Below are 20,502 nucleotides of genomic sequence, written 5' to 3'. Positions count from 1 at the left end.
CAAGTGTTTGACTTGGCGTACATGGCATACGAAAGTCGGAGCGAGACAACTTCATTCACTCCATGTTGTATGCTGAGCACGAGTGGTGTACAAGTCGACTTGGTCTTGGGGGACTTCTCTTTGACGACGATGACGACGACGACGACGTTGCCGCGCACTCTGGTCGCAAGAGTTGTTCGACTCGAGTGGCTGGCTTTATGTATCAATTTTACGTTGTGGCTACGTTCAGTTCAGTTATTGGTAGAAACGCGTCGCTGGCGGTTTAAAAAATATTTCGTTCGTTAAACGAGAATAACAAAAACCAAAAAAGAAATATAAAGTTAAATAAAAACTAAAGAAAAAACGCGATTTGCGGGGAGAAGGCAATATAAAGATTATAAACAAAAAAAGTAAACGGTGACGAGAACTGTTTTATTTTATTTATTTCTTTTTGAACATTTAATAAAACTTTTCACACACACACACAAAATCAGTCGGGCGATGGGCGTGCTAATTGGCTTTCCTTCTCAATTTCCTCAATCTTAGGCTGCTACTGCGCATGCGCAACCGTATTCAGTTTGAAATTCATATACAGATACATATGGGCTTATGTACCTATATTATTTGCTATTCTTTACATCTTCAATCTGGTTTTTTTCCTCTCGTTTTCACCTGTGGACTTCTTTTTAGCCATAAAGGTGATCCCTCCCCTGTGTTTCGGCCCTGATTTGCAACTTTAACTCGTGATGATCGGCCGATTCCGGTTTAAACAGAAACAGAAACAGAAAACAGAAACAACAAACAAATTAATATGCATAAAAAGTAGACAAGCCGGAAAGTGAAACTAATTTTTACTTTGTTTTTCCATCAAATAACACCAAAAGAGCAAAAGCATAAGGCAAACAAATTTTCATCATAATGGCTGACTTCCCCCTTTTACATTTTGTAAACTCTTTTGCTTAAGTGCCTATTCATGCCAATTTCTTATCACAAAAACTGAAAAGATAATGGAAAAATATACATACATATATTCTTAGATTGTACCTGTGTGTTTATACTTAAAAGTTTACTGCCAGAATGAGTGCATGATGATTCATTTTTATGCCGGTTGCAGTCGAAAACAACAAAAATATATACATACATATATGTCCATGCATACATATATACATATATATTTACCTGGATGCTTTTTAAGGGTGTCCAAGCGAAAGTTGAGAATCAGGTTTGCCCCAAACCCATTTTCAGCTACACCGCAAATGACCCCACAATCGCCACCACAGTCACCAACTGAACGACTTTTTCAATACCCTACATACAAGAAAAAAAGTATATGAATGTCTTTGAAGAGATCATCTACTGAAAAATATGTTTTATAGTCTGATAAATCTGAGTTTACCAATAATTTTTCAATGCACCGTCTGTCTGGTTTCGTCATTAGCTCCTTGGGTTTATTTTTCATCAAAATGAATAGCTATTAGAATTAGCTGGGATTGCTTTATTTTATTGATGTAATTCTTAATTGTAAAATATTCATTAAAATAACATATAATTTGCATCAAAATTATATGTAAAAAAGATCATGTGAGTCATACTACAAATAAAAGTGGTAGGAATAATGTTCAAGAGGGTATAAAGACTTCGGCATGGTCGAAGTTAATCCGGCCTACTGGTTAGTATTGCTTCCTATTTGGCGTATGTATTTGTGTCTGTCTCTGTATGTTTGTAATGTGTCCAATAACTTGAAAGGGTTTTTAGCGAATTCTTGATCAAATTGGAAAAATACATTTACTATATACGCATATGTATATACATTTGTATGTAGGACAAGTTTCTTTGATTAAATCTTGTCTCGACCATCTCAGCATGATGATTCACATTTTCATAGTCATTTATATTTACAAGAATTGAGCTAAACTTGATTCTGGTTGCCTTTCACTTTTTTTTCTCATACCCAAGACAGAAAAAGAGAGCAGAGGGAGAGAGAGAGAGAGAGACGCGACTCAATTAAGCCAATAATTGAAATAAATTGAAATTACATTTTTATCCATGTATTTTTCCCCAATGTAACGCAAATTCATTTCAACTCTTACAACTTAAGATCTTAAGGAAGTCGTAGGAAAATTCATAAAAATATATTTTTGATTTCTTTTGAGAATAAGTTAAAAAAAAAGGCACAAGGAAACTCTCCAGTTACAGGCTTTGCCTCGCCACTTTCGTTTAATGTGATTGTAATTCTCAACTTGTTTTAGCATGCCGCGGTATGGGCCTTGGCGATTCTAGAGTCATTAGAAAGAGGTTTGCCCATAAAAGTTTGTAGGAAAGACTCAATTCTCGCGAATAAATACATATATATATATATATATATATATTTCTATGTTTATGTATGTCGAGCCTCAAGTCGATGAGTCGCTAAATAATGCTTGGTTTCCTTTGTCTTTTCAGATGCGCCTTTTAGAGGGAGTAGCATGGCGGGAAGGACCGCAGATGTTGCTTCTTCTTGTTCTTTTAGCCATCAGTTCAAACATATTTTTGGCTTCAGTGTCGGCCAAAACTGGTATGTACATACATATAGACAACACATACACATGTGTATTTCACCACAAAGGGGGTGAAAATTCCACTAACCAATTGGTTTTCTTGGCCATTCAAGGACCCTCTCATGACAAAGTGGTTGTTTGCTATATATCAACATGGGCTGTTTATCGTCCTGGACAGGGTATCTATGCGATAGAGAATTTCGACCCTAATTTATGCACACATGTGGTATACGCATTTGCCGGTCTAGACATTACACATGCAGCCATTAAATCGCTTGGTAAGGACCACTTGAACCAACTGATCAAATCATCAATCGAAAATTATGTTAATTTCTCTCCTCGATGCCTCTCATTAATAGATCCCTGGCAGGATCTGAAGGAAGAGTTCGGTAAGGGGGGCTATGAGCAATTGACGGGTCTGAAACGCAGCTATCCGCATCTAAAGGTGTCTTTGGCCATTGGCGGCTGGAATGAGGGTTCCACAAATTATTCACGTTTGGTCGACAATGTTCAATTGCGTCGGAAATTTGTCGAACAGGTTTCGGGTTTTATACGAAAATATAATTTCGATGGACTCGATCTCGATTGGGAATATCCCACACAGCGTGGCGGTAGTCCACGTGATAGAGAAAACTTTGTCACATTTACCAAAGAGCTGCGGGAGGAATTTGATAACCATGGCCTACTGTTGACCTCGGCCATCGGGGCGTCAAAAAGTGTAATTGATGAGGCCTACGATGTGAGGCAACTGTCGCGTTATTTGGACTATCTACATATTATGTGCTACGATTATCATGGCAGTTGGGATCGCAAGGTCGGCTATAATGCCCCTTTATCGAACACCAATAAGGACGATCCACTGACTGTGGTAAGAAAAATGTGCCAGTCAAACAAGCAAACAACTTAAATCTAATCCCTTTGTTGGCTTCTGTTTTTCATTCTTCTTTAGGAATTCACCATTGATTATCTGTTAAAGCTGGGTGCTCCGCCATCAAAACTAGTCCTTGGCCTGCCTTTCTATGGACGCACATTCAAAGCAAATGGGGAGGGCAATCTGAATGATCCAACCGATGCGGCTGGGTTTCAAGGACCTTTTACCCGGGAGGATGGATTCCTCGGCTACAATGAGATCTGCAGCATTTTGAGTAACAAAACATCGGGCTGGTCCCAAAAATGGGACCCAGTCGCCTGCCAAGTATTGGCCCGGTCAGAACGCGATGTCTTCACCCAAGAAGTGAGCGTTGTGACCTTCGATAGTACACGCTCGATCGCCAACAAGGTGTTGTTTGCCATGACGAAACGTTTGGCAGGCGTCATGGTCTGGTCCATCGACACGGATGACTTTAAGGGCAATTGTCAACTGGACGAGGAGACATATGCTGATTACAAGCTAGTGAGCATTGCTCCCAGGCGCATCAATCAGAATTATCCATTGCTTCGTACCATTAATGAGGCAACCACGTTGGCCCTGGAGGAATTGGCTGCCAATGACCTGAACAGCCATGTGCCAGACGTGGCCGATAATGAGATCCCCCATGGCAGTAATGCGGATCGCAAGAGTGGGGCATCTAGTTTAGTCTTTGGCCTCGGCCTAATCATCAGTGTTATGTATGCATTAATGTGTATTTCCTAACAGTTAAGCATAAGTCATAAATTACCAAAAACAAAAATTAAGCAACAAATACCCGAAACGAAACTGGTAAAATATTGATACAAAAAAATAAAAGCCAAATTAAATATAAAAAATATAGTAGCACGAATTGATTTTAGTGTCAAACTTAAATTTATGAAAGTGTCGAGGTTCCCTCTTGGCTTCGATAGTCTCAGTTTTCTTTACAAGTTCTAACTTCACGGTTGTGCCTAGTCGGTAAGAAATAAAACCAAAAATATAGTTTCAGCAAGCGTTGATTTTAGTGTCAAACTAAATTATAAAAGTGACGAGGTTCCCTTTTGGCTTTGATAGTCTCAGTTTTCTTTGGTTTTAATGTCAAACTAAAAGTGGGTCTTTTTCTTTTTAGACTCAATAATCCTAAAGTTACTTTAAAGATTTTCAAGATTTTCCTTATTCGTTATGCTGCCTGAATTTGGCTAAACTTTCTGACAGTTTCAAGACAGTTTGGTAAGAAATTCTAAAATAAAATCAAATATTAAAGAATTTAATTTGCTTTTCTAATTTTGATTTAGGTTTGGGTTTTCATGAAGATTTTCCTTATTCGTTATGCTGCCTGAATTTGGTAAGAAATTCTAAAATAAATTATGCCACTTTTCTAATGTTTGGATTCTTCAAGATTTTCCTTTATCGACTCAATATCCAGAAAATAGATTTCAGCTGTTGTCGGCGAGAAATTGGTAAGAAATTCGAAAATAAAATCAAATATTGAAGATTTTACTTTGCTTTCCAATTTAGATTTGGATCCGTTTTGGGTTTCTTGAAGATTTTCCTTATTCGTTATGCTGCCTAAATTTGGTAAGAAATTCGAAAATAAATTATGCCACTTTTCTAATGTTTGAATTCTTCAAGATTTTCCGACATATTTCGGTTTAACCAGTGATTTGAGTTGTGCGCAATTTCATCGGATATAAGTTGTATATGTAGACGTACATTTGTGTGGATCACCTTCCAACAACTCCATGGGAAGGCTATGTATGTGTTTGTGCAGGGTTTTCTTGAAGATTTTCCTTATTCGTTATGCTGCCTGAATTTGGTAAGAAATTCGAAAATAAATTATGCAACTTTTCTAATGTTTGGATTCTTCAAGATTTTCCGACATATTTCGGTTTAACCAGTGATTTGAGTTGTGCGCAATTTCATCGGATATAAGTTGTATATGTAGACGTACATTTGTGTGGATCACCTTCCAACAACTCCATGGGAAGGCTATGTATGTGTTTGTGCAGGGTTTTCTTGAAGATTTTCCTTATTCGTTATGCTGCCTGAATTTGGTAAGAAATTCGAAAATAAATTATGCCACTTTTCTAATGTTTGAATTCTTCAAGATTTTCCGACATATTTCGGTTTAACCAGTGATTTGAGTTGTGCGCAATTTCATCGGATATAAGTTGTATATGTAGACGTACATTTGTGTGGATCACCTTCCAACAACTCCATGGGAAGGCTATGTATGTGTTTGTGCAGGGTTTTCTTGAAGATTTTCCTTATTCGTTATGCTGCCTGAATTTGGTAAGAAATTCGAAAATAAATTATGCCACTTTTCTAATGTTTGGATTCTTCAAGATTTTCCTTTATCGACTCAATATCCAGAAAATATATTTCAGCTGTTGTCGGCGAGAAATTGGTAAGAAATTCGAAAATAAAATCAAATATTGAAGATTTTACTTTGCTTTCCAATTTAGATTTGGATCCGTTTTGGGTTTCTTGAAGATTTTCCTTATTCGTTATGCTGCCTGAATTTGGTAAGAAATTCGAAAATAAATTATGCCACTTTTCTAATGTTTGAATTCTTCAAGATTTTCCGACATATTTCGGTTTAACCAGTGATTTGAGTTGTGCGCAATTTCATCGGATATAAGTTGTATATGTAGACGTACATTTGTGTGGATCACCTTCCAACAACTCCATGGGAAGGCTATGTATGTGTTTGTGCAGGGTTTTCTTGAAGATTTTCCTTATTCGTTATGCTGCCTGAATTTGGTAAGAAATTCGAAAATAAATTATGCCACTTTTCTAATGTTTGGATTCTTCAAGATTTTCCGACATATTTCGGTTTAACCAGTGATTTGAGTTGTGCGCAATTTTATCGGATATAAGTTGTATATGTAGACGTACATTTGTGTGGATCACCTTCCAACAACTCCATGGGAAGGCTATGTATGTGTTTGTGCAGGGTTTTCTTGAAGATTTTCCTTATTCGTTATGCTGCCTGAATTTGGTAAGAAATTCGAAAATAAATTATGCCACTTTTCTAATGTTTGGATTCTTCAAGATTTTCCGACATATTTCGGTTTAACCAGTGATTTGAGTTGTGCGCAATTTCATCGGATATAAGTTGTATATGTAGACGTACATTTGTGTGGATCACCTTCCAACATCTCCATGGGAAGGCTATGTATGTGTATGTGTAGGGTTTTCTTGAAGATTTTCCTTATTCGTTATGCTGCCTAAATTTGGTAAGAAATTCGAAAATAAATTATGCCACTTTTCTAATGTTTGAATTCTTCAAGATTTTCCGACATATTTCGGTTTAACCAGTGATTTGAGTTGTGCGCAATTTCATCGGATATAAGTTGTATATGTAGACGTACATTTGTGTGGATCACCTTCCAACATCTCCATGGGAAGGCTATGTATGTGTATGTGTAGGGTTTTCTTGAAGATTTTCCTTATTCGTTATGCTGCCTAAATTTGGTAAGAAATTCGAAAATAAATTATGCCACTTTTCTAATGTTTGAATTCTTCAAGATTTTCCGACATATTTCGGTTTAACCAGTGATTTGAGTTGTGCCCAATTTCATCGGATATAAGTTGTATGTGTAGACGTAAATTTGTTTGGATCACCTTCACAAACATCTCCATGGGAAGGCTATGTATGTGTTTGTGCAGGGTTTTCTTGAAGATTTTCCTTATTCGTTATGCTGCCTGAATTTGGTAAGAAATTCGAAAATAAATTATGCCACTTTTCTAATGTTTGGATTCTTCAAGATTTTCCTTTATCGACTCAATATCCAGAAAATATATTTCAGCTGTTGTCGGCGAGAAATTGGTAAGAAATTCGAAAATAAAATCAAATATTGAAGATTTTACTTTGCTTTCCAATTTAGATTTGGATCCGTTTTGGGTTTCTTGAAGATTTTCCTTATTCGTTATGCTGCCTGAATTTGGTAAGAAATTCGAAAATAAATTATGCCACTTTTCTAATGTTTGAATTCTTCAAGATTTTCCGACATATTTCGGTTTAACCAGTGATTTGAGTTGTGCGCAATTTCATCGGATATAAGTTGTATATGTAGCCGTACATTTGTGTGGATCACCTTCCAACAACTCCATGGGAAGGCTATGTATGTGTTTGTGCAGGGTTTTCTTGAAGATTTTCCTTATTCGTTATGCTGCCTGAATTTGGTAAGAAATTCGAAAATAAATTATGCCACTTTTCTAATGTTTGGATTCTTCAAGATTTTCCGACATATTTCGGTTTAACCAGTGATTTGAGTTGTGCGCAATTTCATCGGATATAAGTTGTATATGTAGACGTACATTTGTGTGGATCACCTTCCAACAACTCCATGGGAAGGCTATGTATGTGTTTGTGCAGGGTTTTCTTGAAGATTTTCCTTATTCGTTATGCTGCCTGAATTTGGTAAGAAATTCGAAAATAAATTATGCCACTTTTCTAATGTTTGAATTCTTCAAGATTTTCCGACATATTTCGGTTTAACCAGTGATTTGAGTTGTGCCAATTTCATCGGATATAAGTTGTATTGTAGACGTAATTTGTTTGGATCACCTTCAAACATCTCCATGGGAAGGCTATGTATGTGTTTGTGCAGGGTTTTCTTGAAGATTTTCCTTATTCGTTATGCTGCCTGAATTTGGTAAGAAATTCGAAAATAAATTATGCCACTTTTCTAATGTTTGGATTCTTCAAGATTTTCCTTTATCGACTCAATATCCAGAAAATATATTTCAGCTGTTGTCGGCGAGAAATTGGTAAGAAATTCGAAAATAAAATCAAATATTGAAGATTTTACTTTGCTTTCCAATTTAGATTTGGATCCGTTTTGGGTTTCTTGAAGATTTTCCTTATTCGTTATGCTGCCTAATTTGGTAAGAAATTCGAAATAAATTATGCCACTTTTCTAATGTTTGATTCTTCAAGATTTTCCGACATTTTTGGTTTAACCAGTGATTTGAGTTGTGCGCAATTTCATCGGATATAAGTTGTATATGTAGACGTACATTTGTGTGGATCACCTTCCAACAACTCCATGGGAAGGCTATGTATGTGTTGTGCAGGGTTTTCTTGAAGATTTTCCTTATTCGTTATGCTGCCTGAATTTGGTAAGAAATTCGAAAATAAATTATGCCACTTTTCTAATGTTTGGATTCTTCAAGATTTTCCGACATATTTCGGTTTAACCAGTGATTTGAGTTGTGCGCAATTTCATCGGATATAAGTTGTATATGTAGACGTACATTTGTTGGATCACCTTCCAACAACTCCATGGGAAGGCTATGTATGTGTTTGTGCAGGGTTTTCTTGAAGATTTTCCTTATTCGTTATGCTGCCTGAATTTGGTAAGAAATTCGAAAATAAATTATGCCACTTTTCTAATGTTTGGATTCTTCAAGATTTTCCTTTATCGACTCAATATCCAGAAAATATATTTCAGCTGTTGTCGGCGAGAAATTGGTAAGAAATTCGAAAATAAAATCAAATATTGAAGATTTTACTTTGCTTTCCAATTTAGATTTGGATCCGTTTTGGGTTTCTTGAAGATTTTCCTTATTCGTTATGCTGCCTAAATTTGGTAAGAAATTCGAATATAAATTATGCCACTTTTCTAATGTTTGGATTCTTCAAGATTTTCCGACATATTTCGGTTTAACCAGTGATTTGAGTTGTGCGCAATTTCATCGGATATAAGTTGTATATGTAGACGTACATTTGTGTGGATCACCTTCCAACAACTCCATGGGAAGGCTATGTATGTGTTTGTGCAGGGTTTTCTTGAAGATTTTCCTTATTCGTTATGCTGCCTGAATTTGGTAAGAAATTCGAAAATAAATTATGCCACTTTTCTAATGTTTGGATTCTTCAAGATTTTCCTTTATCGACTCAATATCCAGAAAATATATTTCAGCTGTTGTCGGCGAGAAATTGGTAAGAAATTCGAAAATAAAATCAAATATTGAAGATTTTACTTTGCTTTCCAATTTAGATTTGGATCCGTTTTGGGTTTCTTGAAGATTTTCCTTATTCGTTATGCTGCCTAAATTTGGTAAGAAATTCGAATATAAATTATGCCACTTTTCTAATGTTTGGATTCTTCAAGATTTTCCGACATATTTCGGTTTAACCAGTGATTTGAGTTGTGCGCAATTTCATCGGATATAAGTTGTATATGTAGACGTACATTTGTGTGGATCACCTTCCAACAACTCCATGGGAAGGCTATGTATGTGTTTGTGCAGGGTTTTCTTGAAGATTTTCCTTATTCGTTATGCTGCCTGAATTTGGTAAGAAATTCGAAAATAAATTATGCCACTTTTCTAATGTTTGAATTCTTCAAGATTTTCCGACATATTTCGGTTTAACCAGTGATTTGAGTTGTGCCCAATTTCATCGGATATAAGTTGTATGTGTAGACGTAAATTTGTTTGGATCACCTTCACAAACATCTCCATAGGAAGGCTATGTATGTGTATGTGTAGGGTTTTCTTGAAGATTTTCCTTATTCGTTATGCTGCCTAAATTTGGTAAGAAATTCGAATATAAATTATGCCACTTTTCTAATGTTTGAATTCTTCAAGATTTTCCGACATATTTCGGTTTAACCAGTGATTTGAGTTGTGCGCAATTTCATCGGATATAAGTTGTATGTGTAGACGTAAATTTGTTTGGATCACCTTCACAAACATCTCCATGGGAAGGCTATGTATGTGTATGTGTAGGGTTTTCTTGAAGATTTTCCTTATTCGTTATGCTGCCTAAATTTGGTAAGAAATTCGAATATAAATTATGCCACTTTTCTAATGTTTGAATTCTTCAAGATTTTCCGACATATTTCGGTTTAACCAGTGATTTGAGTTGTGCCCAATTTCATCGGATATAAGTTGTATGTGTAGACGTAAATTTGTTTGGATCACCTTCACAAACATCTCCATGGGAAGGCTATGTATGTGTATGTGTAGGGTTTTCTTGAAGATTTTCCTTATTCGTTATGCTGCCTAAATTTGGTAAGAAATTCGAATATAAATTATGCCACTTTTCTAATGTTTGAATTCTTCAAGATTTTCCGACATATTTCGGTTTAACCAGTGATTTGAGTTGTGCGCAATTTCATCGGATATAAGTTGTATATGTAGCCGTACATTTGTGTGGATCACCTTCCAACAACTCCATGGGAAGGCTATGTATGTGTTAGTGCAGGGTTTTCTTGAAGATTTTCCTTATTCGTTATGCTGCCTGAATTTGGTAAGAAATTCGAAAATAAATTATGCCACTTTTCTAATGTTTGGATTCTTCAAGATTTTCCTTTATCGACTCAATATCCAGAAAATATATTTCAGCTGTTGTCGGCGAGAAATTGGTAAGAAATTCGAAAATAAAATCAAATATTGAAGATTTTACTTTGCTTTCCAATTTAGATTTGGATCCGTTTTGGGTTTCTTGAAGATTTTCCTTATTCGTTATGCTGCCTAAATTTGGTAAGAAATTCGAATATAAATTATGCCACTTTTCTAATGTTTGAATTCTTCAAGATTTTCCGACATATTTCGGTTTAACCAGTGATTTGAGTTGTGCGCAATTTCATCGGATATAAGTTGTATATGTAGACGTACATTTGTGTGGATCACCTTTCAACATCTCCATGGGAAGGCTATGTATGTGTTTGTGCAGGGTTTTCTTGAAGATTTTCCTTATTCGTTATGCTGCCTGAATTTGGTAAGAAATTCGAAAATAAATTATGCCACTTTTCTAATGTTTGGATTCTTCAAGATTTTCCGACATATTTCGGTTTAACCAGTGATTTGAGTTGTGCGCAATTTCATCGGATATAAGTTGTATATGTAGACGTACATTTGTGTGGATCACCTTCCAACATCTTCATGGGAAGGCTATGTATGTGTATGTGTAGGGTTTTCTTGAAGATTTTCCTTATTCGTTATGCTGCCTGAATTTGGTAAGAAATCCGAATTTTGGCTGTTTTCGGAGGGGGTAACTAAAAAGTCACCCAATGGCCAGGCGGGAGAAGTCACATGGCAACAATTCCCAAACTCATTAACACCAATAACATTAAATTAACTTGTGCCAAAAAGTGGAATATTGCTCACAGCACCACCATATACCACTCAACCACAACCACAACCACAACCACTGCCAATTCCTTTCACCTCCTAAACTAATCAACGGCCCGTGTTTTTAATTTCTAATTGTAATTGTAATTTATTTCATAAATATGTTACTACACAAAACACAATATACCAATTTTTCCTTTAGTTTGTCACATTGTATATTACAGAGCACTATAAAGACATTAAAACAACAGTTGACTTTATTTAAATTGACTCCCGTTTGTATAGAGAAAGGAAATTGGCTGTTTTAAGGGGTTTTCCGGCAATTATTTATTGTTTTTAAGAGGATTTTCCCGGAAATTATTCGAATTTTGTTCACCTTTTTAACCTTCCCTAGACCTCCACGAATAATTCAAGACCAAGCTAAGATAAATCCGGTCAGACGTTCTCTCTCCTTAATCTTCCTTTCCTGATGCCGACATCTGCCTCGTCATCGTGTATATGTGTGTGTGGGGACTGGAATATGGGATCTGCAGTGGATACAATTGGTATATATATATACATATATGGTATATTTCTTTCGCCCAGAAAGAGGCGCGAAGAATTATTTTTAAAACCAAAGATAAATCAAATCGATCCAAGGGAAATTTAAATCCAGCCTTATTCCGTTTGTCAAAGATCTGTCAACATTTGTATATAGACTTTATTCAATTATATTTAGACTACCGATCTCATGTGAAATAAGGAAAATTTGCTCCCTAATGTATGCAATGTTGCTAGAAATTTTGTATTAGCTACAGAGAATTATATACTTAGGGGGCAAATTTTCACGAATTTTGTATCCTTAGACTCGCCTTTGTATGCATTTATGTATATATATATGTATATGCAACTATGTAAATACACAGGTAAACGGTAACATAATTTTGTATATGTATAAGTATTTTATATATAATATTTATAGATTATTTGTGGCTACAAATTGTTCAACATTGAATTCAATACTACAATATATATGTATGCTAAGAATTAGTATATATATGTATATATATGTGTGTGTGTGTGTGTGTGTGTATGTATGCAACGATCAAGTAAAGTAGTTAAAGCAAGAATCTTAAAGATGTGGAAGAAAGAGAGACAGAGACGCAGAAGAGTTAGAGATAGATAGCAAGAAATAGAGTAATATCCTAAAATAGATAATTATAAGTTTCTTCATATTATGTTTTTGTTTTTTGTTTTTTTGCGGTTTTTTGGATGGCAAACATTACAAATGTGACGAAACAGAAGGAAGACATTCAAAACAATGATGCGACGAGGATGATGGAAATGAAACCAATGTTCCAGCTAAACGAATACTTCATCAGAATTGATGATGGCATTTGCTGTATTTCACAATCGTCCACCATCGGATGACCAATCGGAGGAGCGATCTCCCCCACCACCACCATAGCTAGTGTCCAATTGCTCACGGGATCGGGACTTTGATTTCGATTTGTGTTTGGTGCTGCTGCAAAATGAAATAAATGGACCGCCGGCCACACCGTTCGAACGATCGTTGATCACCTCGTAGTGAGAATCGCTCGCACCACCACCAATTGATGCTGAGCCACCGCCGCTTGCCATATTCTTGGTGGAACGTCGATGCGCCTCCAGGCACTGTGATTCCGATGAATACGGAAAGGAGGCCACAAAATTGGATGACTGTTGTCCGGCTGATGCTGGTGCTGCTGCTGCTGCTGCTGCTACTACTGATGGTGGTGGTGGTGGATCACTAGCGAAATTAGCTGGCGGCGGTGGTAATACCCCACCGCATGGAGTCGATGGCGAGAGATCGGTGAACTCAGTCTTGGCCTCCGATTCCACAGAGCACATACTTTGCCGTGAGATTTCTTTTTGCAGCTGCTGCTCCTTGTGTGTGGGCACATTCAGATTGGAGGTCTCGTAGTCATCATCAACATCATCCTCTTCGTCGCCGTCGTCGTCGTCGTCATCATCATCATCCGCATCATTGAGGCGTCTACTCTGTGGTATGGGCAAACGGCTACGTATGGAATGCTCGCGTCGGCCAAAACGTTGAGCCAAATAATCCTCATTAGCCGAATTATTGTTGTTACTAGAAGTGGTATTGCTACTCTGGCTGCAATTGCTGTGCTGATGTTGATGATGCGAGTGCTGATGCTGAGGCGGATGCTGATGCTGATGCTGATGATGTCGATGTGCATTGTCATAGTAGTTATCATTCTTAACGGACATATTGCAGCAGCTGCTAACATCGGCAAAATAGACTTCCGATTCAGCTGGATCCTGGACAACAACATTCTGATCTTTGGCTATGGCCCCATTTGAGTCCTGATAACCATTGTTCTCCACACCATTTTGATTTGAACTTGAGTTGGATAGTTGCTGTTGCTGTTGCTGCTGCTGTTGTTGCTGCTGCTGCAGTTGCTCCGGCTTAGCAAACAGTTGCTGAAGATTGGGTCGTTGCTGTTGCTGCTGCTGTTGTTGCTGCTGCTGCTGCTGCTGATGATGATTATGATGATGATAGTGATGATGACTGGAATTTGATTGTGGTCCAATACTCTTGGCCCCAGTGCCAGCTTCAATGCGTTTCTTTAATTTCCTTGTTGGCAATGTATTTGAGCAACGATCACGATCTCTGGCAGTGCCCACATTTCTCACATCCATGCCCCCGTCACTGTCCGATGGTGTGTTTGTGTTCTCATATTCCACTTTTGTTTTATATGCCGCCGCCGCTGCCGCCACCGCCACCGCCGATCGTGAGCTATTCAAAGGGTTAACCAGATGACCACCACTTCCACTAAGGCCGTCCATGCGCTCCAAGGTGGCCGATTGTCCTTGCAGACGATGATGTTGCTGTTGCTGCTGCGTTAGTTGCTGCTGCTGTTGTTGCTGTTGGTGTTGCTGCTGCTGCTGCAAATGAGTATGAGGCTGAGGCTGAGAATGATGCAGTTGCTCCTGTGTCAAGGCAACTGTGCCTACGCCGCCGCCGCCGCCACCTACAGAATTTGTGCCCGTCATTAGGCATGCCCCTGGCTGTAGATACTGATAATAGCCGCCCCGCCTGGCCGGACTGTTGCTATAGGGCGGCGGTGGTCCCCACACACCGTAGGGCAAAGCGTTTGGCGGTGGCAGCGCATTATAAGCACTGGACACCGCCACGTTAGAGTCATCGATTAGCATCTGATTGCCATCGGCTGCGGCCGCTGCAGCGGCTGCTGCTGCCACAGCTGCTGCCGAACTGAAACCATACTGAGAGTCCGGACTGGCAGCTGCTTGACGAAAGCGTCGTCCAGCATCCGGAGTGGTGCGTTGCCATGGCATACGTGGCCAACTCCAGCCACTGCCACTGCGACTGCCATTAGCGCTGCGATCGCCGGCGCCACCGCTGCTGCGACAACCCGTTGGATCCAAATCACCACCCGGATTTGGAGAGTAAAAATTACCAGGCGGTTGAGCCCAGAAACGCTGCTCGGGTTGGCCACCACCGCCACCGCCACCAGCAGCGACAGCGGCAGCTGCTGCCGCCGCCACACTGGCCTCATCCCATGGATAGGCAGTGGCCTGCAGGGGCAGAGTCAATTGCCTGTGGGCATGACATTGTTCACAACAGCGGCAGTTCATCAGGCGTCCCGGTCCTAGGCTTGGTGGCGGTGCCTGGCTGGCATAGAGGGAACGACAACGCAGCTCCAGTTGCTCCCAGTACATTTTCTTGCGCTCATGACTGAGCAACTGATAGACCAGCATGCAACCAAAGACGGCAATTAGGACACCAGCCACAGATAGGCCAAAGATGGCCCGCAAACAGGAATACAATGAACCATGGACGACACCACAGTCGGATAGCGAATCGAAGACAAGGCGCACACCTTCTGAAATCAATTAAAGACATTAATAATCGTTTTTTTTTGTCCGTGTGCTGAGGAGATGATCTCACCTTTATCCACGCGATCCACTTGCGATTCAATGAGATCAGAGTAGCAGGTGCAAGTGCGAGTTTTCTGAGCATATTCACATTCCCTCAAGGCCTGCAAGCGGCTCATATGAAGGACAGTGGTGGTCACTGTGACCAGGGCACATGTCAAGGCGGACACAAGACCACAGGCTCCCGACAGTTTGATCTGGAAAACCGTAACCCTAACCATCAGTTTGGGTGTGGGAGGGATTAAAAGCGACATTCCTTACCAAATAGCTGTATCGATTGCGCCGACGAGCCAGGCTCATGATGCAAATGCCCGTGAGAATGAGCAATGTGGCGGGCACAAATGTCGGCACCGTTTCAAAATTTCCCACCGTAATCGTGTACGAGTGCAGCAGGAAATAAACGCCAAGGAACAGGACACCCAATAGGCAACTAAAGCCACCACAGATGAGACACCAGACCACATATTTCTTAATGCCAGCTCCATGCCGATGAGCTGGATGAGGGAAAACACAAAATCGATTACTCTAGATGGTCAACAACAGGGAGATTCGTTTTTGGAGATAGATCTAACCCAATGCTCCGGCACCACGATGATGGGGATCCATTGCATTGGCATTGGGTGGGGGTGGTGCTGGCACCCAAGAACAGGGCGGGGGCATGCTGTATTGCACAAACTGCATAACCGGATAGCCATGCATCTTGTGGATTATGGATTTGCTGTGCTGTGCTATGCTTTGCTTTACTCTATCAGGGCTCAAGCGGGAACCAAAGTTTGCGACATCACATTACACCTTCACATCATGATGATGATTCACATCAACAACAAGGATAACAATAACAATAACAACAACAATAATAACAGGCAAAACAATGCCAAAATGCCGTATTTGTGTTTGCTGGAATTCTTAATTTTTGTCACACCGAAAAGCAAAATAAAAAAAAATATCTACACACTGAGAATTCGTTGTGAGATGCGCGAACACAGGACAAGACTGGAGAGGACAGGACATGCCAGGCAGAATAAAGTTGGGTTGGGTTGGGTTGGGATAAGATGCTGCTGCGTAGGGTGGAATGCGTGACTTGGTTTGGGAGAGTACGAGTTGCAATTACAGAACGGTGTCAACTGAAAATCCTGACTGGCATTTAACACAGTTAGTTCCTAGTGGCCCCCAACCCCCTAGAGAGAGAGAGAGAGAGAGAGAGAGACACTATGTCCTGGCGCAGGCGTCATGCATAAAGAGGAAAGATTGTGTGTGATGCTTCCGTATCCCATTTATGTATCTCCCAAAAGAGAGAGAGAGAGAGAGATGCTGTAAATGTGGAGCGAAATCATTCAGTGACTCCAATTAAGCCAAAACAAAAGTCATCTATTCAAAGACCAAATAAAAGAATTGTCCCAAGGCTAGAACTAGAAATTTTAAAACACATTTTTCGAAAGATTTGTAAAACATTTCAAACGATTTAATATGATTAGAATTAAAGCATTTACAAGATTTGAAAAGCCAATCATTTCGTTCCGTCTAAACAAATAAGTCAAGGATATAAGACTAATGAAACTAGGAAATGAAGAAAACTCAAACTTGAAAAAACTTTTACATTTTGTTAACCTTTTAGGATTTTTTTGGGAGAACTCTCTTCCTGAGTTCATCAATGGAGTTCAAATTGGCTTTAGTGTTCGACTTTAGATGTGGCAGAAAGTCATTGGTTAGTTCCTAAAAGTATGCAACGCCTAAATTTTGAAAGTCTCAAGAATTCCCCACAGCCTAATTTGATAATTAATGAGAGAGTGAGTCAGTTGGGCATTAAAGGGTTAAACGTCGTTTATTTTGGATCCGAGTGCAAGACACGGTCAGTCAGTCGGTGTTGGGCACTTAACTAAGGGTTTCCATTTAATGGAAATACAAACAGGTAGGTCGGCAGATAGGTACCTACCCTCGACATATGTATGTGCACATTCATGGGTACATAAATAAATACACATACATATATATATATTTCTACCTGAGCTGAGACAGCAAAATTGAGTGTGTGTGTGTGTGCATGAAGGTTGGTGTAAGATCATTTTGTATATGTTTTTGCTTATGACTAACAAGATCGAAACTTACCAATGGATCCATTGATATTACTGCGTGGCCGGGGCGGTGGTCTTGGCGGTAATGGTGGTCGATTATCATCGAGACTTTGGGATTTAGCTCTGGAGCCAGGGCCAGAAGTTGAGGAGATCACAGTGCCACCATCCAGTTCGGTATCATGGTAGATATCATTGCAACTGTCAACCGATGGATGCAACTTAGTTGGCAATTGACCCGCTGCCGCCGCCGCATTTGATCGGGGTTTCTTCTTTTTGATCATTGTGCTATTATTATCCGATTCACTGACTGTGATTTCATCGGCCCCGAGCATGGCATCTGCCAGTAAACTACGTTTATGCTGTGCCAAAGAGGTGCTTCCACCACCACCACCAGCAGCGGGTGTAGAGGCACTGGCACCACCATTATTATTTGCCGGGCAATTGCATTCTAGATCACAGTCACAGCTTGTGGCCCCGACAGAAGTGTCCAACTGGATGTTGAGATGATCGCGATTGAGCTGATCCTCGTGCAGAGCCTGATAGGAATGATTGAGTAGAGATTGTGCTGACTGGGCTTTCAGTGGCAATGTCATTTGGCTGGAATGCTCATTCGGTGCTGGGGTCGGTGACTGTTGATGTACTACAACGGCCACAGCCATTGAAGCGGATGCGGAGGCGGAGGCGGGTGAGGAGGCCAATTGTGGACCCTGTTGCTGGGATTCTGCCCGTCCGCAGGAGCAGGGGCATTGGCATGGTAGTTGTTGTTGTGTTTGCTGCTGTTGCTGCTGCTGCTGCTGTTGTTGTTGTTGTTGCTGCTGATAATGCGCCGGATATTGTATGTAATGATAGTGATGAGGCGCCGCCGCCACAACCACATGGGTCTGTTGTTGTTGTTGTTGTTGAGCCTGTTCCTGAGTGAGACTGAGACTGGATTGCGAGGCGACACGTTGCAAGGATGACGATGTTGTTGCCGTTGCCGTTGCCATTGCCTCCATGACTAACTGCCTCTTAACTGGCGCTGGCTAAACCGGTTTGACCCTTTAACTTCAAATGCTTTAACGCACACAGACACACACACACTTAGTCGCACACACACACATCGGATCGGGGATCAGGAACTTTTTCAAGTTGTTGTTGTTGTTTTTGTTGCTGCTCATTTGGTTTTGCCTCTCACGCTTCGAATTTCATGCACCATAAATTGGCTAATTTTATTGCTAATGCGGCAATATTTGCTTTCCGATTGCCAACCATCAATATAAATAAATAAGCCATTCGAATTAACATAAACAAAAGATCAATTCGACAACACAGCAAACAAAAAAAATAAAAAAAAAAAACCGAAAACAAAAACGAACCGAGAACGAGAAAAATTGTTAACACAGAACGAAGCGAAAAACCAAAAAACCGGACCCAAACCGTCCAAGCACGCAACTCAAACACAACTGCCAGCCGCTTGCGGCAGGAGAGGATCGGAGCAACTGGGAAAAAGAAGTATATAAAGAAGAAACATGAACCACAATCCAAACGGTTTGAGCTCAACCTGGGTTTGAACGAACTGCAAGCCCCTGACACCCACACAAGCAAACATCATACCCACATAGATGCAGACAGGTGCGGTTCAACATTGGATAAAGGAACTCGTAGGTACATATATATAGATTTAGTTCGTAATATCCTGATTTTCTCAATCTTTATGTATGCACATATATCGAATAAGCATCTAATCGATATATTTTCAGGAATAGTATTACGTCGAATATTAGAAAATATATTTATATAATATTTCGGTTATATATGATATTTATCATAATAACCATTTAGTTGATAATAAAATAAAATTATTAAATCTTGAAACCGAAAATTTTAGGGAAATCAATTTAAGTTAAGAAGTTCCATTTGTTTATGTTCCGGACTAACATAAATATTCAAAATGTTTTCAATATTTATTTTATTATTCCGTAGGTTTGAAATTTATTAAGAACGGTGTGAAATAGTTTGTTATTATCAACAAAATTCGAAAAATATGTATGATAAAATTTCCAAAAATAATTTCACTGTTATTTATTCAAGTTTACAGCTTGTCGCAATGAATTTTCATGCCTGAAAATTCAAATGAAAATCTTTGAATACGTCACTGTGATTCTTACACCGAAAAAGGTGCCCGAACGCGCGCTTCAACTTCAAACAGATTCCGGTTCTTGCACTGATTCAGAAAAACTACACAAAAAAACGAAAAAAAAAAATTTAAAATTCTAAAGACGCACTCACACACAAACACCACGAGTCGAACAGAGAAAATCAATTTCTTTGTTGTGAGGAGAAGAGAAGCATTGGTTTTTGTGTTGCCTCTTGTTACCTTCTTCTTCTTGTTTTCCCTGCTCATCGGCCTGGGCTACCTGGGCTAGGGAAAAGGCTAAGGCTTGATGATCGGCAACCTGTACGCCCGTTGTGCGTGTCTACATCCCGAACTCCACGAGTGTGGTGTGTGTGTGTGTGAGTGTGTGTTACTGTAAGGTAATCTTTAGATCCAATTTAAATGAGCTACGGTGTTAAAGGCCACACAGTAATAATTGACTATGAAGAAGAACTAAAAACAAAAATAGTAACTCAAAATGAATAAAATTGGAAATTCCTATAGTTGGTAAACATTCCGATATGACAAAAATCATATTTTAACACACATACATACATTGGATATTAATCAAATAAAGAAACAAAAATTAATTTTTAATGATTTGAAAAAAAAAAAAAAAATTAAATATAATTTAGTCTGTTGAAGTTCATCAAGCACGAAATTCAGCAATTTCATGTTTTTGGTTGTAACTTTTAAATAAATTTATTTTTCTTTACCAAATTAATGTATTTTTATAAACAAATGTTCAATAAAGAAAGGTGCATTTAAATTTTGGTGATCAATGCAATAGAAAAAAATTTGTGTTAATTTAAAGTCCAAAAATTTTAATTTTAAGGGGTGTACCTATTATTTTCATCATGAGTG

The 20,502-nt window shown here is 39.0% G+C and overlaps 2 protein-coding genes and 3 long non-coding RNA genes across 18 annotated transcripts; 4 read left to right on the top strand and 1 right to left on the bottom strand.

The window, feature by feature from the left end:
- Positions 1–305: 305 nt before the first annotated feature.
- LOC6639179 (probable chitinase 2) lies at positions 306–4,262 on the top strand. 3 transcript variants are annotated; one of them, XM_047012008.1, is made up of 5 exons: positions 306–389; positions 2,422–2,533; positions 2,630–2,794; positions 2,876–3,384; positions 3,466–4,262. In XM_047012008.1, exons 2-5 carry the CDS (start codon positions 2,422–2,424, stop codon positions 4,147–4,149), a joined length of 1,470 nt encoding a protein of 489 aa, XP_046867964.1. In that variant the 5' UTR covers positions 306–389; the 3' UTR covers positions 4,150–4,262. The 3 variants fall into 3 exon arrangements, with proteins under 3 accessions (XP_046867964.1, XP_046867965.1, XP_023037373.1); XM_047012009.1 differs by having other exon boundaries at positions 376–396; XM_023181605.2 differs by lacking the exon at positions 306–389 and adding an exon at positions 1,576–1,648.
- Positions 4,263–4,620: 358 nt separating this feature from the next.
- Positions 4,621–7,929, top strand: LOC124460676. Of its 5 annotated transcripts, XR_006954692.1 has the most exons (19): positions 4,621–4,635; positions 4,701–4,750; positions 4,805–4,865; positions 4,924–4,983; positions 5,038–5,221; positions 5,276–5,459; positions 5,514–5,697; positions 5,752–5,812; positions 5,871–5,930; positions 5,985–6,168; positions 6,223–6,406; positions 6,461–6,644; positions 6,699–6,882; positions 6,937–7,122; positions 7,177–7,237; positions 7,296–7,355; positions 7,410–7,593; positions 7,648–7,831; positions 7,886–7,929. It is a non-coding gene; the product is annotated as an uncharacterized LOC124460676 (long non-coding RNA). The 5 variants fall into 5 exon arrangements; XR_006954693.1 differs by lacking the exons at positions 4,805–4,865; positions 4,924–4,983; positions 7,886–7,929; XR_006954694.1 differs by lacking the exons at positions 5,752–5,812; positions 5,871–5,930; positions 7,886–7,929.
- A 59-nt stretch (positions 7,930–7,988) lies between these two features.
- Positions 7,989–8,294, top strand: LOC124460677. The gene is made up of 3 exons (XR_006954697.1): positions 7,989–8,066; positions 8,121–8,181; positions 8,240–8,294. It is a non-coding gene; the product is annotated as an uncharacterized LOC124460677 (long non-coding RNA).
- A 199-nt stretch (positions 8,295–8,493) lies between these two features.
- LOC124460675 lies at positions 8,494–11,753 on the top strand. 5 transcript variants are annotated; one of them, XR_006954690.1, is made up of 15 exons: positions 8,494–8,532; positions 8,824–8,884; positions 8,943–9,002; positions 9,057–9,240; positions 9,295–9,355; positions 9,414–9,473; positions 9,528–9,711; positions 9,766–9,951; positions 10,006–10,191; positions 10,246–10,431; positions 10,486–10,669; positions 10,724–10,784; positions 10,843–10,902; positions 10,957–11,140; positions 11,195–11,753. It is a non-coding gene; the product is annotated as an uncharacterized LOC124460675 (long non-coding RNA). The 5 variants fall into 5 exon arrangements; XR_006954687.1 differs by lacking the exon at positions 8,494–8,532 and adding an exon at positions 8,679–8,769; XR_006954688.1 differs by lacking the exons at positions 8,494–8,532; positions 8,824–8,884; positions 8,943–9,002 and adding an exon at positions 8,679–8,769.
- Positions 11,754–12,179: 426 nt separating this feature from the next.
- On the bottom strand, positions 12,180–18,781 carry LOC6639180. 4 transcript variants are annotated; one of them, XM_023181600.2, is made up of 4 exons: positions 17,539–18,781; positions 15,694–15,926; positions 15,446–15,629; positions 12,180–15,380 (listed from the first exon to the last, which is right to left on the bottom strand). In XM_023181600.2, the coding sequence occupies exons 1-4, from the start codon at positions 18,497–18,499 to the stop codon at positions 12,880–12,882; spliced, it is 3,879 nt and encodes a 1,292-aa protein (XP_023037368.1). In that variant the 5' UTR covers positions 18,500–18,781; the 3' UTR covers positions 12,180–12,879. The 4 variants fall into 4 exon arrangements, with proteins under 4 accessions (XP_023037368.1, XP_023037369.1, XP_023037367.1 ...); XM_023181601.2 differs by having other exon boundaries at positions 12,180–15,377; XM_023181599.2 differs by lacking the exon at positions 17,539–18,781 and adding an exon at positions 16,005–16,247 and having other exon boundaries at positions 12,180–15,377.
- Between the last annotated feature and the right edge of the window lie 1,721 nt (positions 18,782–20,502).

Source organism: Drosophila willistoni (genome assembly GCF_018902025.1).
Source record: "Drosophila willistoni isolate 14030-0811.24 chromosome XR unlocalized genomic scaffold, UCI_dwil_1.1 Seg144, whole genome shotgun sequence".
Taxonomy (NCBI): Eukaryota; Metazoa; Arthropoda; class Insecta; order Diptera; family Drosophilidae; genus Drosophila; species Drosophila willistoni.
This window is presented reverse-complemented; position numbering and strand designations above follow the sequence as displayed.

Excerpts from the sequence above, each read along its gene's own strand:
- LOC6639179 (XM_047012008.1), top strand. The coding sequence starts at position 2,422 with ATGCGCCTTTTAGAGGGAGTAGCATGGCGGGAAGGACCGCAGATGTTG. Across the intron at positions 2,534-2,629 it reads TTCAGTGTCGGCCAAAACTG|GACCCTCTCATGACAAAGTG; the intron begins GTATGTACATAC and ends TGGCCATTCAAG. Across the intron at positions 2,795-2,875 it reads TGCAGCCATTAAATCGCTTG|ATCCCTGGCAGGATCTGAAG; the intron begins GTAAGGACCACT and ends TCTCATTAATAG.
- LOC6639180 (XM_023181600.2), bottom strand. The coding sequence starts at position 18,499 with ATGGAGGCAATGGCAACGGCAACGGCAACAACATCGTCATCCTTGCAA. Across the intron at positions 15,927-17,538 it reads TAATATCAATGGATCCATTG|CTCATCGGCATGGAGCTGGC; the intron begins GTAAGTTTCGAT and ends TCCCTCATCCAG. Across the intron at positions 15,381-15,445 it reads AGTGGATCGCGTGGATAAAG|AAGGTGTGCGCCTTGTCTTC; the intron begins GTGAGATCATCT and ends AATTGATTTCAG.